Source organism: Pseudophryne corroboree, chromosome 6 (genome assembly GCF_028390025.1).
Source record: "Pseudophryne corroboree isolate aPseCor3 chromosome 6, aPseCor3.hap2, whole genome shotgun sequence".
Lineage (NCBI taxonomy): Eukaryota > Metazoa > Chordata > Amphibia > Anura > Myobatrachidae > Pseudophryne > Pseudophryne corroboree.
The window spans coordinates 9,652,354-9,668,260 of NC_086449.1; the positions used below are offsets into that span (position 1 = coordinate 9,652,354).

The window sequence follows — 15,907 nt, forward strand, 5'->3', positions numbered from 1 at the left end:
CCAAACTGCTCTGCGAGCAGCTATTGTTAAAACTTATGCCCTGGAAGCAATAGTACCTATATCCAGTGCTGCTTCTTCCAAGAATATCGCAGCCTGTTTAAAATGTGCTATATGGGATTTTTGCCTCTAGATGCCATTGAAAAATCCCCTTCCAATGCATCAGCCCAGGTAGCCACTGCCTTTGCCATCCAAGCTGAAGCCATGGCTGGTCTTATGACTGCCCCAGACAGGGAAAAAATGGTTTTTAAAAAACCATCCACTCTCCTATATGTGACATAATTTAATGATGTTGAAGGCAGAGGTTATGTAGATTTTCACACTAATCGAATACATGCGTATCTACTTTGGAAGCCACCTCTCTTTTTAAACAAGCTGGAAGAGGATAATTGGAATCCCATTTCCTAGGAATTCTAAACTACTTCCTGGGCATAGCCCAAGCCTCTTCCATGATTTCCATCAGTTGATCTGACTGAGGAAGCTCAGTTTTAACTGTTTTGGGGTGTTTAAACACAGGTGCCTTGGTTTTTAATACAGGCTCTGCTGATTCCTCTAAGGAATTAACTCAGCTATATCCACTGAGCCTCCTCCTTCCTTCTCCTCTTTGTATGAGTTTATTGAGCTTTCATCCTCCAATTAATCCTCATCTGAAACATGTGTAGCCTGTGAGGATGAAGATTTACTTACCACTGGCTTATCAGCCTGCTTCTTTTGAAATGCTACTGCTGGAAGTTATAAACCGCTGGTGTGAAGCTGCATGTATAGGTTAATCGTGTAACCTATCCCTGGTACAGGAGTTGGAATTATCTGCTCAGCTATACTAGATAATGTTTGTGCAAACATTGCCCAAGGGGGATCAACCTGTACATGAATCTGCCTTGTATTTTTCAAGAGACCCTGGTGAAAGCTAAATAAATTTGCACACAATCCATCCTGAACCAGATTCTGAGAGGTTATCCAACTTTGCAAGACAAACATGATATGAGTGTTGGTGTTGCTGTGTATGTATCTTCCTCACCTTTGCCGCTCTTAGACATTATAAATAATCAACACTTATACAGTATACTACACAATTTGACTGTAATCACTTTAAGCTTTTAAAGTGACATACAATCTGACCCTACCCTGCTATGCACCAGCATTGAGGATTGGAATAGACAAAACTGACAGAATATATAGTAAGTCAGCAATCACACTAGCAGTCAGTCACATGTTATACATTAGTATAGTAAGCAATATGAGCACATAATCAACTACAAATACATTTAATGTATATAGGAGAACATATTACTGAATTATGTTTAAAAAGATCTACTGTATTCAGATGCATAGCAAAAAAAACAACAGTAATAGTATACAGACTCATATGCAATAGGCACTTATCTAACTGTTCGTACTCAAAAGGTAGAGAGACTTAGTGCTGTACTACCCATACTCAGTAGAGTGGGATACAGGGAGACTTACCCCACTTCCAGGACCAATCAATACGTTTGCGAATGCTGAGTGGATCAAGACGCTACTAGTGAACACTGCTGCTCCATGAACCTATAGTGAACACAGATGCTCAGTGAACACAGACGTACCAGTCACACAGCCACCTATGCTGCGACTGGGTCCCCTTCATATACAGCGTCTCAGACAAAAACAGTTCATGGTGGGAGACTCTGAGGAAACTGGTCATGAACCAGGGAAAGGAGTGACCAAGAGAGCGTCTGACTCCCCACTGCTGACATCAACCCTAGGGATCGCGGCCTCATACTATTCCTGGAGCCTATGATCCCTAAGGCCTAGTGCTGGTGCACCAAAGGTGGCAGACGCATCAGCAACTGTTTGCTAGTCTCCTACAAAAACAGTGCAGCTGTGTCCGTATTACTCTTCTAAGCAGAACCGATGCCTTACCTTCTCCCCGTGCTCTGGCCACAACCTGGTAACGTCTGCTGGACCTGCTAGTATATCTGTCACAGACGCCCGCCGAAACAGCACTGTACTCGTGGGTAAGCATTGTTGCAACCCGGCGGAGAGTTGTTGGAGCGACTCTTTCTAAGGTACATATAAGACGCTTTTTAGAAAGATCACTCAAGAAAAAACAGTAAGACTATACAAATAAAATAAGAAAGCTTAGGGCTGCTAAAAACCAGCAGCCCTCTGACCATGGTCCGGCTCCTGCCGCACCAAAAAAAAAAACTGATTTGCCTGAGCCAGGAGGCGGGGATATATGGACAGGCCCGTTGCATGCTGGGAGGCCGAAAAGCTTTGACTGATTGGTGCAAATCTGCTGTCACTTCATCATATCCCAATGTTATCCTGTGGATAACCTGTGGACCCTGCCGGAGAAAATATGAATTGTGGACACTACTGTTTGGTATAATATGAATAGTGGGCATTACTGTTTGCTATAATATGAATTGTGGGCTCCACTATTTGGTATAATATGAATTGTTGGCACTACTGTTTGCTATAATATGAATAGTGGGCACTGCTGTTTGGTATACTATGAATTGTGGGCACTACTGTTTGGTATAATATGAATTGTGGACACTACTGTTTGGTATAATGTGAATTGTGGGCACTACTGTGTGGTATAATATGAATAACGGACACTACTGTTTGGTATAATATGAATTGTGGGAATTACTGTTTGGTATAATATCAATAGTGGACACTCCTGTTTGGTATAATATGAATTGTGAGCTCCACTGTTTGGTATAATATGAATTGTTGGCACTACTGTTTGCTATAATATTAATTGTGGACACTACTGTTTGATATAATATAAATTGTGGGCTCCACTGTTTGCTATAATATGAAATGTTGGCACTACTGTTTGGTATAATATGAATTGTTGGCACTACTGTTTGCTATAATATGAATTGTGTGCACTACTGTTTGCTATAATATGAATTGTGGGCACTACTGTTTGGTATAATATGAAATGTGGGCAGTGTTGTTTAGTATAATATGAATTGTGGACACTACTGTTTGGTATATGAACTGTGGGCACTACTGTTTGGTATAGTATGAATTGTGGGCAATACTGCTTGTATAACATCAAATGTGGGCACTACTGTTTGTTCTAATATGAATTGTGGGCACTACTGTTTGGTATAATATGAATTGTGGGCTCCACTGTTTGGTATAATATGAATTGTTGGCACTACTGTTTGGTATACTATGAATTGTTGGCACTACTGTTTGGCATAATATGAACTGTGGACACTACTGTTTGGTAAAATATGAACTGTGGACACTACTGTGTGGTATAATAGGAATTGTGGGCACTACTGTTTGGTATAATATGAATTGTTTCCACTACTGTTTGGCATAATATGAACTGTGGGCACTACTGTTTGGTATACAATGAATTGTTGGCACTACTGTTTGGCATAATATGAACTGTGGACACTACTGTGTGGTATAATAGGAATTGTGGACACTACTGTGTGTTATAATAGGAATTGTGGACACTACTGTGTGGTAGAGTAGGAATTGTAGACACTACTGTTTGGCATAATATGAACTGTGTGCATGACATAAAAATAGAGTTGAGGCTAGAAAACATTATTGCCTATTATTTTTTTTATATTTTTATAAGTTAAATACGATGAACACAATACATTTAATCATTTTGTTTATCCAACTCAAAACAAAAACAAAAAAATCCTTTAGTAATGACATGGCTCTACTGCGCTGGTAACCACAAAGCACTTGTGAATGGAAAACTTTACTTCTTCTGACACAGTTTTTTTGTTTAAAGTCTGGCAAATTTCTATAACCGCTAAAAACTCTTACTATGGGCTAGCTTGTCCTCATGGTTATAGTATACACTGATTTAAAGAAATGGTAATAGTTGGGGAAACATCAGCGCATAGAAACTTGCAGAAGAGTCTCTGGTGTTTCTCTTACCTGATTATACACTTTTATATACCAGCTATGCATTGCCAACATTTTTCAAGATTGATAAAAATTCCTGAAATTGAGACTTGCTTCCGAAAAGTAAAGCAGATAATATTTTTCTTTCATCCTCAAGTGTATCATGTATAAAACTGTGAGAAATCATATTTTTGACAAGTAACTACAAAAAAAAAGAAAAAAAAATGTTTAGTAACGATTAATATGTTACACTTTATATGGAAAGATAGTATATTAATACAACATTTCAGTACCATGCATCTTAATGTATGTGCAACATTAAATGTTGCATGCGGTGGGGTCAGAAGCAAATAACCATCATAATTAGCAACTTCAAATCTTTCACATTGTGCAGTATCCCGAAATAAGATAAAGCAGAAAGGATCATGGGTAACTCTTGTCTGTCACGCGCATCACTGTCGCTCATCCACCGATAAGTACAAGGGGGGTAATTCTGAGTTGATCGCAGCAGCAAGTTTGTTTGCAATTGGGCAAAACCATGTGCACTGCAGGGGGGGGCAGGTGTAACATTTGCAGAGAGAGTTAGATTTGGGTGGGTTATTTTGGTATAATATGTTTCTGTGCAGGTTAAATACTGGCTGCTGTATTTTTACACTGCAATTTAGATTTCAGTTTGAACACACCCCACCCAAATCTAACTCTCTCTGCACATGTTATATCTGCCCCTCCTGCAGTGCACATGGTTTTGCCCAACTGCTAACGATCAACTCAGAATTAGGCCCAAGGATATACTTTTTGGAAAACGGCTTTTTATGGAATAAATGCATTGAACTTTTCTCACTTATCGTCTGGTGTTCTGGACATTGAAAGATGTGTTTATGAAAATCAACTGAACTGTGAGTTGGGGTACGCTGTTATCTTTGCCACTGCAGAAAGAAACCTTTATGTGCTTTATATACCATCACTTGTTGTGAGTTGGGGTACACCCACTATGCTGTCTTTGGGGATCTAACACATCTGTTTAAAGATACCTTTATATGTTTGAAAATACAGTCCTTTCTGTGAGTTGGGGTATGCATACCCGAATATGACTTCCTAATCTAACTTAAAGGGAAGATATTTATGAACAGACGTGGTGAAGGCTTTGCACTATTCTATACCTCAAACATTAAGTCACTCGGGTGCAATGTGACTTGTAAACCTACTATTTATACTATTTATATTGTATTGCATTGTATCATTTTACATGTACCATCTTCAATGAGAGTAGAAGAAAAGATCTTCGACTGAAAGATAGAGAGAACCATCCTCCATAGGATTCCTGTATCCAAGGGAAGTCCTTTATTTTTTTTATTTTATTTTGGCGCTTGATGCTATGTCTTGGCTTCTACTGTATATATTCTTGATAATCTGTTAGAGAGTGGTGTTCTCTCTGTAGCCACACATTTTTCAGCAGCCAGGTGCGCCTGAAATAGATCCATTCCGTTTTTGTTTTTAGATTAAATTCAGAGTAAATTTGAGAATTTCAGAGACTATGGGCTGTATTCAATTGTTAAAACCGTGAATTCTCTGCGAATCGTGGGAAATTCTCCAAAGCGCCTATTCAATTGTCCGCGAAAACAGATTCAGGGTAGGTTTATCTCCTGAATGACTAATGAGGCACTTAGAAGTTTTTAACTACTTTTAATTGGCCAATAATGACATGTCATTTTTGGGGTGAAAAAGTGCAAAGTGATGGAAATTGGGGTACAAGGTATGGGACAAGTGTATTGGGGTGCTTTATGAGTGGGACAAGTGTTTTTAGACTTACAGGTGGGAGTAATCGTACCCCAAATTTAATTTTCTCAATTGTATAAAAATGCATATAACAGCCATTTGACCCAAATTAATTAGTTTTAGTATGGCCACTAATAGATTTCTACTGCACTTTGGGGTGGATTGTGAGTGGGACAAGTCCTTTTCGACTTGCAGGTGGATATAATTGGTCTGTCTCCACTTGTTTTTTAAAATCCCCTAAAATGACCCAAATATACTTATACCCATTTTTATGTAGCCCACATTTTATTTTTAGCCCTTATTTTGCTGAAAAATTGCTTTCTCCAATTTTTTTTAAAATGCATATAATAGCCATTTAACCCTACTTAAGTACCAGAAATATGTTTATTACAACCAATAATAAACTTTATACTGTTGTCCGGTGTTAGTTTAGCTTTTTGGGGGGTACAGACAGATTTACTTTTCACTTTCGCAACAATTTTAGCATCAATCCCGTTTTTGCAAATTTGCAATTAAATCGGGGGAATCCTGGGGGCCCGCGTACTGCAAAAAGTCTGTTTTTGTGAAAATGGTGAAACCGAGAATTACTGAAAATTATCGCAATTTCGCAACTAATTGAATTCAGCCCTAAGGTGTCCATTGGGCTCATGCACTGACTTTCAGTGGCATAGTGACGTGCGGTGGGGTCGTCCCTGCTGTGGCATATGATCGGATTCAACAGAGACTGCAATTCAATAGACAAATTAAAATAACATCTCTCTCAGCACAATTATAAGAAACACCATAACATTTGTGAAACCTTCTAATCTATTAAGTAGACCTTCTAGCGTATCCAATTCTAGTAACAAACTAGGATTAAAATATAAAGTTGTTAGTAAAAAGTCTGCCTCTTTACCCACTTACCCACTATATTACTTTTTAGAAAATGTTTGTAACAAAGTATACAATGACATGTGACATTGAATGCAGAAAGCACATGATTAAATACTCTCAAACTCTAGTAGGGGGATCAAAGGGCAGCTAGACACCATTCCTGCACTGCTAACGGCATCAGATTTGGGGATCACAGTATTTCCACGATCAACCTTCTCCTTTTCTATCTATATATCATACCTGCTGCCCACACTCCAGTCTCTCATTCTCTGTCCTATAACATCTGGAAAGACGGATGAAAAGCAGAAGTAGGGTGGTTCTAGTGACGCAGGCTTCACTCTCTACCTGTGTTCCTGTATGAACTTATCTCTCTCATTTGCATCACAAAACTATACCTGAAGCTTTCAAAATAGTATCGTGATTTTTTTTATATGTATTCTAACACTGTTCTCCACTACGTATACTCTTGTATTATCTGCCTCAAACCATAAGGTGAATATCAGTACTACTGAAAAACTTGATTTCTTGGAACCAGCCTTTCGGACAAGCCAACTCATTACAGCCAAGCCACACTGGTTATGCCCGATCTCATCTGATCTTGGAATCCAAGCAGTGTTGGGCTTGGTCAGTACTTGGATGGGAGACCACCTGGGAATACCAGCTGCTGGAAATTATTGGTCATTGTTGTACAGTATATGATTGGGGTAGAATCGCTTTTCAGTTGTGGACTGATGAATAGTTATATCCAAATAGCATCGGAGCCTGAGCAGTGATTCAAATCCTGCAGATGTACCTTTCCTGATTGGGATATATGCAGTAGTTATGATGGTCATTATTATTATTTTTTTATATCTAATATATACTTACCGATGGAGCGACGCTTATTGAGTGTGGCTGCTTCGCAGGCGGGGTGAGTGGCGTCCACAGGCGCGCCTGCGCCTCGGCCCACCATCGAGCGTACACAGATGCTCCCATTTAAAGTGAATGGGCCGTGTGTGCATCATAGATGCACATGTATCCCATTCGTGCCCGGCGGTGTGGCCGGCATGGCTCCATCTGTAGGAAAGGTTCCTTTTTCAATAGTGGACACAAGGTCAGTTTTTGTTAGCTGCTGGCCGTATAGTGTGCTGGCCGTATAGTGTCTCCCCGGTTCACCATATCACACAGTCTTTATACTGTATTTGAATAGTTGCTAAGATCTTCATTTGCTTATATAATGTTATTTACACTATGGCTCCACCTTTTTTCCATCTGTTCTTAATGCATTCCTAATTAAAGATTGCTTTATACAGCTTTTCACATGTAAAAACTACCCCATGGAAGAGAGTGCCCCCTACTAGAGCCTCTTCTTCTATTCCTTGTTGTTTATTTCATATGTATTTTGACCCCAGGGAGCACCACTGACAGCCACCAATTTACACCATAGGGACTGATGCATGGTGTCTATCTGTCAGAAACCCTGGGTTACTATAATACCAACAACAAGAAATGTCCTGTGCACTTTCCCAATACCCCACTTTCTGAGGGTGTCGTATGGTATGGCGGCGCTCGGGCTCCCGGCGACCAGCATACCAGCGCCGGGAGCCCGACCGCCAGCATACCGACAGCGTGGCGAGCGCAAAGGAGCCCCTTGCGGGCTCGCTGCGCTCGCCACGCTGCGGGTGCCACACTATTTTATTCTCCCTCCAGGGGGGGTCGTGGACCCCCACGAGGGAGAAAAGCTGTCGGTATGCCGGGTGTCGGGATTCCAGCACCGGTATACTGTGCGCCGGGATCCCGACATTCGGCATACTGAAGACCACCCCTTTCTGATACTCTCAAACTCACAGTATACTTTTGAATATTACTAGACAGAGGTACACTTTTTTATCTTTTCATTTTTTTTTTTACCACATGATTGTTTGTGGTCACCAGTTGATCCTTAAAAAGAATTTGAGGTACTGCCGAAAGTCCTTCCTGTAAGTAAAATTAAAAAGCATTGAGAATAGTAAATTGTAAATACACATTGACAATCGACATTATAATTTTATTTAACATTTTTAATTCACTGATATATATATATATATATATATATCGAGCAGGATGGGCGGCACTCAGGAGTCAATGCAGTAGCATCATGGATGATATGCTAATAAAGCTAATTTCACCGCTACTGCATTGACTCCTGAGTGTTGCCCATCCTGGTCCATATGCCTGGTATCACTTTACCTGGGATGGCACCGGAGCAAGTTACACCTTGCTGATCCACATTGGAGGAGTACCAGAACCAATGGTTTTATATATATATATATATATATATATATATATATAGACACATATATATGACATTTGCATCACTATATATATATATATATATATATATATAAATGTTGATCTACTTTTTGCCTGGGAGTTGAGTCCCTTGAGTGCCGGCCATTTCTATTGCTGCTGGATATATATATATATATATATATATACATCTACTATATATATATATATATATATATATATATAGAAACCAAATAAGTGGAGCACTCACCAGTCTTAGTCCTTAAACATGCACCAGATTTATTTTACTGACAGCATAATTCAGCTGTACCTTACAGCATAATAGGGTATCTCAATAGGGTATCTCAAATGTTTTCGGTCCCACACAGACCATCATCAGGAGAATATCAACAGATGTCAAAGAAAGCTGTCTCATCCACACCCCAAATCATCAGCTGCACATTTGGCCATGCCTCACCGGCTCCTTAAATACCCTAAAATTCAAAAAACGCGCCAAAAGGCGTCATAATGACTAGAGATGAGCGGGTTCGGTTTCTCTGAATCCGAACCCGCCAGAACTTCATGTTTTTTTTCACAGGTCCGAGCGACTCGGATCTTCCCGCCTTGCTCGGTTAACCCGAGCGCGCCCGAACGTCATCATGACGCTGTCGGATTCTCGCGAGGCTCGGATTCTATCGCGAGACTCGGATTCTATATAAGGAGCCGCGCGTCGCCGCCATTTTCACACGTGCATTGAGATTGATAGGGAGAGGACGTGGATGGCGTCCTCTCCATTTAGATTATAAGAGACTGAGAGAGATTTACTGGAGCTGACTAGGAGGAGTACTGTTACTGTAGAAGTGTAGAGACTGAGTGGAGAGAGTTTACTAGTGAGGACAGTGCAGTTTACTTTATAATCCGTTCTCTGCCTGAAAAAAGCGATACACAGCACACAGTGACTCAGTCACATACCATATCTGTGTGCACTGCTCAGGCTCAGGCCAGTGTGCTGCATCATCTATTATCTATATATAATATTATATATATCTGTCTGACTGCTCAGCTCACACAGCTTATAATTGTGGGGGAGACTGGGGAGCACTACTGCAGTGCCAGTTATAGGTTATAGCAGGAGCCAGGAGTACATAATATATTATATAGTGAGTGACCACCAGACACACAGTGCAGTTTATTTAATATATCCGTTCTCTGCCTGAAAAAAGCGATACACACAGTGACTCAGTCAGTCACATACCATATCTGTGTGCACTGCTCAGGCCAGTGTGCTGCATCATCTATATATATTATATATCTGTCTGACTGCTCAGCTCACACAGCTTATAATTGTGGGGGAGACTGGGGAGCACTACTGCAGTGCCAGTTATAGGTTATAGCAGGAGCCAGGAGTACATAATATATTATATAGTGAGTGACCACCAGACACACAGTGCAGTTTATTTAATATATCCGTTCTCTGCTGAAAAAAGCGATACACACAGTGACTCAGTCACATACCATATCTGTGTGCACTGCTCAGGCTCAGGCCAGTGTGCTGCATCATCTATTATCTATATATAATATTATATATATCTGTCTGACTGCTCAGCTCACACAGCTTATAATTGTGGGGGAGACTGGGGAGCACTACTGCAGTGCCAGTTATAGGTTATAGCAGGAGCCAGGAGTACATAATATATTATATAGTGAGTGACCACCAGACACACAGTGCAGTTTATTTAATATATCCGTTCTCTGCCTGAAAAAAGCGATACACACAGTGACTCAGTCAGTCACATACCATATCTGTGTGCACTGCTCAGGCTCAGGCCAGTGTGCTGCATCATCTATTATCTATATATAATATTATATATATCTGTCTGACTGCTCAGCTCACACAGCTTATAATTGTGGGGGAGACTGGGGAGCACTACTGCAGTGCCAGTTATAGGTTATAGCAGGAGCCAGGAGTACATAATATATTATATAGTGAGTGACCACCAGACACACAGTGCAGTTTATTTAATATATCCGTTCTCTGCCTGAAAAAAGCGATACACACAGTGACTCAGTCAGTCACATACCATATCTGTGTGCACTGCTCAGGCTCAGGCCAGTGTGCTGCATCATCTATTATCTATATATAATATTATATATATCTGTCTGACTGCTCAGCTCACACAGCTTATAATTGTGGGGGAGACTGGGGAGCACTACTGCAGTGCCAGTTATAGGTTATAGCAGGAGCCAGGAGTACATAATATATTATATAGTGAGTGACCACCAGACACACAGTGCAGTTTATTTAATATATCCGTTCTCTGCCTGAAAAAAGCGATACACACAGTGACTCAGTCAGTCACATACCATATCTGTGTGCACTGCTCAGGCTCAGGCCAGTGTGCTGCATCATCTATTATCTATATATAATATTATATATATCTGTCTGACTGCTCAGCTCACACAGCTTATAATTGTGGGGGAGACTGGGGAGCACTACTGCAGTGCCAGTTATAGGTTATAGCAGGAGCCAGGAGTACATAATATATTATATAGTGAGTGACCACCAGACACACAGTGCAGTTTATTTAATATATCCATTCTCTGCCTGAAAAAAGCGATACACACAGTGACTCAGTCAGTCACATACCATATCTGTGTGCACTGCTCAGGCTCAGGCCAGTGTGCTGCATCATCTATTATCTATATATAATATTATATATATCTGTCTGACTGCTCAGCTCACACAGCTTATAATTGTGGGGGAGACTGGGGAGCACTACTGCAGTGCCAGTTATAGGTTATAGCAGGAGCCAGGAGTACATAATATATTATATAGTGAGTGACCACCAGACACACAGTGCAGTTTATTTAATATATCCGTTCTCTGCCTGAAAAAAGCGATACACACAGTGACTCAGTCAGTCACATACCATATCTGTGTGCACTGCTCAGGCTCAGGCCAGTGTGCTGCATCATCTATTATCTATATATAATATTATATATATCTGTCTGACTGCTCAGCTCACACAGCTTATAATTGTGGGGGAGACTGGGGAGCACTACTGCAGTGCCAGTTATAGGTTATAGCAGGAGCCAGGAGTACATAATATATTATATAGTGAGTGACCACCAGACACACAGTGCAGTTTATTTAATATATCCGTTCTCTGCCTGAAAAAAGCGATACACACAGTGACTCAGTCAGTCACATACCATATCTGTGTGCACTGCTCAGGCTCAGGCCAGTGTGCTGCATCATCTATATATATTATATATCTGTCTGACTGCTCAGCTCACACAGCTTATAATTGTGGGGGAGACTGGGGAGCACTACTGCAGTGCCAGTTATAGGTTATAGCAGGAGCCAGGAGTACATATTATATTAAAATTAAACAGTGCACACTTTTGCTGCAGGAGTGCCACTGCCAGTGTGACTGACCAGTGACCTGACCACACTGACCACCAGTATAGTTAGTAGTATACTTATATTGTGATTGCCTGAAAAAGTTAAACACTCGTCGTGTGACTTCACTTGTGTGTTTTTTTTTTTTTATTCTATAAAAATAAAACTCATTCTGCTGACAGACAGTGTCCAGCAGGTCCGTCATTATATAATATATAATATATACCTGTCCGGCTGCAGTAGTGATATATATATATTTTTTATATCATTTATCATCCAGTCGCAGCAGACGCAGTACGGTAGTTCACAGCTGTGGCTACCTCTGTGTCTCTGCACTCGGCAGGCAGTCCGTCCATAATTGTAATACCACCTAACCGTGGATTTTTTTCATTCTTCTTTATACATACATAGTTACATAGAGAATCTTCTCTTTATCAACCAGTCTATATTAGCTGCAGACACAGTACAGTACGGTAGTTCACGGCTGTGGCTACCTCTGTGTCTGCACTCGGCAGGCAGTCCGTCCATAATTGTATACCACCTAACCGTGGTTTTTTTTCATTCTTCTTTATACATACATAGTTACATAGACATCTTCTCTTTATCAACCAGTCTATATTAGCTGCAGACACAGTACAGTACGGTAGTTCACGGCTGTGGCTACCTCTGTGTCTGCACTCGGCAGGCAGTCCGTCCATAATTGTATACCACCTAACCGTGGATTTTTTTCAGTCTTCTTTATACATACATAGTTACATAGACATCTTCTCTTTATCAACCAGTCTATATTAGCTGCAGACACAGTACAGTACGGTAGTTCACGGCTGTGGCTACCTCTGTGTCTGCAGTCGGCAGGCAGTCCATAATTGTATACTAGTATCCATCTCCATTGTTTACCTGAGGTGCCTTTTAGTTGTGCCTATTAAAATATGGAGAACAAAAATGTTGAGGTTCCAAAATTAGGGAAAGATCAAGATCCACTTCCACCTCGTGCTGAAGCTGCTGCCACTAGTCATGGCCGAGACGATGAAATGCCAGCAACGTCGTCTGCCAAGGCCGATGCCCAATGTCATAGTACAGAGCATGTCAAATCCAAAACACCAAATATCAGAAAAAAAAGGACTCCAAAACCTAAAATAAAATTGTCGGAGGAGAAGCGTAAACTTGCCAATATGCCATTTACCACACGGAGTGGCAAGGAACGGCTGAGGCCCTGGCCTATGTTCATGGCTAGTGGTTCAGCTTCACATGAGGATGGAAGCACTCAGCCTCTCGCTAGAAAAATGAAAAGACTCAAGCTGGCAAAAGCAGCACAGCAAAGAACTGTGCATTCTTCGAAATCCCAAATCCACAAGGAGAGTCCAATTGTGTCGGTTGCGATGCCTGACCTTCCCAACACTGGACGTGAAGAGCATGCGCCTTCCACCATTTGCACGCCCCCTGCAAGTGCTGGAAGGAGCACCCGCAGTCCAGTTCCTGATAGTCAGATTGAAGATGTCAGTGTTGAAGTACACCAGGATGAGGAGGATATGGGTGTTGCTGGCGCTGGGGAGGAAATTGACCAGGAGGATTCTGATGGTGAGGTGGTTTGTTTAAGTCAGGCACCCGGGGAGACACCTGTTGTCCGTGGGAGGAATATGACCGTTGACATGCCAGGTGAAAATACCAAAAAAATCAGCTCTTCGGTGTGGAGGTATTTCACCAGAAATGCGGACAACAGGTGTCAAGCCGTGTGTTCCCTTTGTCAAGCTGTAATAAGTAGGGGTAAGGACGTTAACCACCTCGGAACATCCTCCCTTATACGTCACCTGCAGCGCATTCATAATAAGTCAGTGACAAGTTCAAAAACTTTGGGTGACAGCGGAAGCAGTCCACTGACCAGTAAATCCCTTCCTCTTGTAACCAAGCTCACGCAAACCACCCCACCAACTCCCTCAGTGTCAATTTCCTCCTTCCCCAGGAATGCCAATAGTCCTGCAGGCCATGTCACTGGCAATTCTGACGAGTCCTCTCCTGCCTGGGATTCCTCCGATGCATCCTTGCGTGTAACGCCTACTGCTACTTGCGCTGCTGTTGTTGCCGCTGGGAGTCGATGGTCATCCCAGAGGGGAAGTCGTAAGCCCACTTGTACTACTTCCAGTAAGCAATTGACTGTTCAACAGTCCTTTGCGAGGAAGATGAAATATCACAGCAGTCATCCTACTGCAAAGCGGATAACTGAGGCCTTGACAACTATGTTGGTGTTAGACGTGCGTCCGGTATCCGCCGTTAGTTCACAGGGAACTAGACAATTTATTGAGGCAGTGTGCCCCCGTTACCAAATACCATCTAGGTTCCACTTCTCTAGGCAGGCGATACCGAGAATGTACACGGACGTCAGAAAAAGACTCACCAGTGTCCTAAAAAATGCAGTTGTACCCAATGTCCACTTAACCACGGACATGTGGACAAGTGGAGCAGGGCAGGGTCAGGACTATATGACTGTGACAGCCCACTGGGTAGATGTATGGACTCCCGCCGCAAGAACAGCAGCGGCGGCACCAGTAGCAGCATCTCGCAAACGCCAACTCTTTCCTAGGCAGGCTACGCTTTGTATCACCGCTTTCCAGAATACGCACACAGCTGAAAACCTCTTACGGCAACTGAGGAAGATCATCGCGGAATGGCTTACCCCAATTGGACTCTCCTGTGGATTTGTGGCATCGGACAACGCCAGCAATATTGTGTGTGCATTAAATATGGGCAAATTCCAGCATGTCCCATGTTTTGCACATACCTTGAATTTGGTGGTGCAGAATTTTTTAAAAAACGACAGAGGCGTGCAAGAGATGCTGTCGGTGGCCAGAAGAATTGCGGGACACTTTCGGCGTACAGGCACCACGTACAGAAGACTGGAGCACCACCAAAAACTACTGAACCTGCCCTGCCATCATCTGAAGCAAGAAGTGGTAACGAGGTGGAATTCAACCCTCTATATGCTTCAGAGGTTGGAGGAGCAGCAAAAGGCCATTCAAGCCTATACAATTGAGCACGATATAGGAGGTGGAATGCACCTGTCTCAAGTGCAGTGGAGAATGATTTCAACGTTGTGCAAGGTTCTGATGCCCTTTGAACTTGCCACACGTGAAGTCAGTTCAGACACTGCCAGCCTGAGTCAGGTCATTCCCCTCATCAGGCTTTTGCAGAAGAAGCTGGAGGCATTGAAGAAGGAGCTAAAAGGGAGCGATTCCGCTAGGCATGTGGGACTTGTGGATGCAGCCCTTAATTCGCTTAACAAGGATTCACGGGTGGTCAATCTGTTGAAATCAGAGCACTACATTTTGGCCACCGTGCTCGATCCTAGATTTAAAGCCTACCTTGGATCTCTCTTTCCGGCAGACACAAGTCTGCTGGGGTTGAAAGACCTGCTGGTGACTAAATTGTCAAGTCAAGCGGAACGCGACCTGTCAACATCTCCTCCTTCACATTCTCCCGCAACTGGGGGTGCGAGGAAAAGGCTCAGAATTCCGAGCCCACCCGCTGGCGGTGATGCAGGGCAGTCTGGAGCGACTGCTGATGCTGACATCTGGTCCGGACTGAAGGACCTGACAACGATTACGGACATGTCGTCTACTGTCACTGCATATGATTCTCTCAACATTGATAGAATGGTGGAGGATTATATGAGTGACCGCATCCAAGTAGGCACGTCACACAGTCCGTACTTATACTGGCAGGAAAAAGAGGCAATTTGGAGGCCCT

At 42.2% G+C, this 15,907-nt stretch overlaps 1 protein-coding gene and 1 pseudogene across 3 annotated transcripts in view; one reads left to right on the forward strand and one right to left on the reverse strand.

Moving 5' to 3' along the window:
- The window catches only part of LOC134934755 (uncharacterized), a 138,193-nt gene that overhangs the window by 14,403 nt on the left and 107,883 nt on the right, over window positions 1-15,907 (reverse strand). For all 3 annotated transcript variants that reach the window (XM_063930121.1, XM_063930120.1, XM_063930122.1), the window contains 2 exons: window positions 8,407-8,472; window positions 3,901-4,069 (listed from right to left, as the gene is read on the reverse strand). In XM_063930121.1, the coding sequence (XP_063786191.1) occupies window positions 3,926-4,069; window positions 8,407-8,472 (210 nt within the window). In that variant the 3' untranslated portion in view covers window positions 3,901-3,925. The remainder of the gene's footprint in view (window positions 1-3,900; window positions 4,070-8,406; window positions 8,473-15,907) is intronic.
- On the forward strand, window positions 7,071-7,189 carry LOC134937237 (5S ribosomal RNA; annotated as a pseudogene).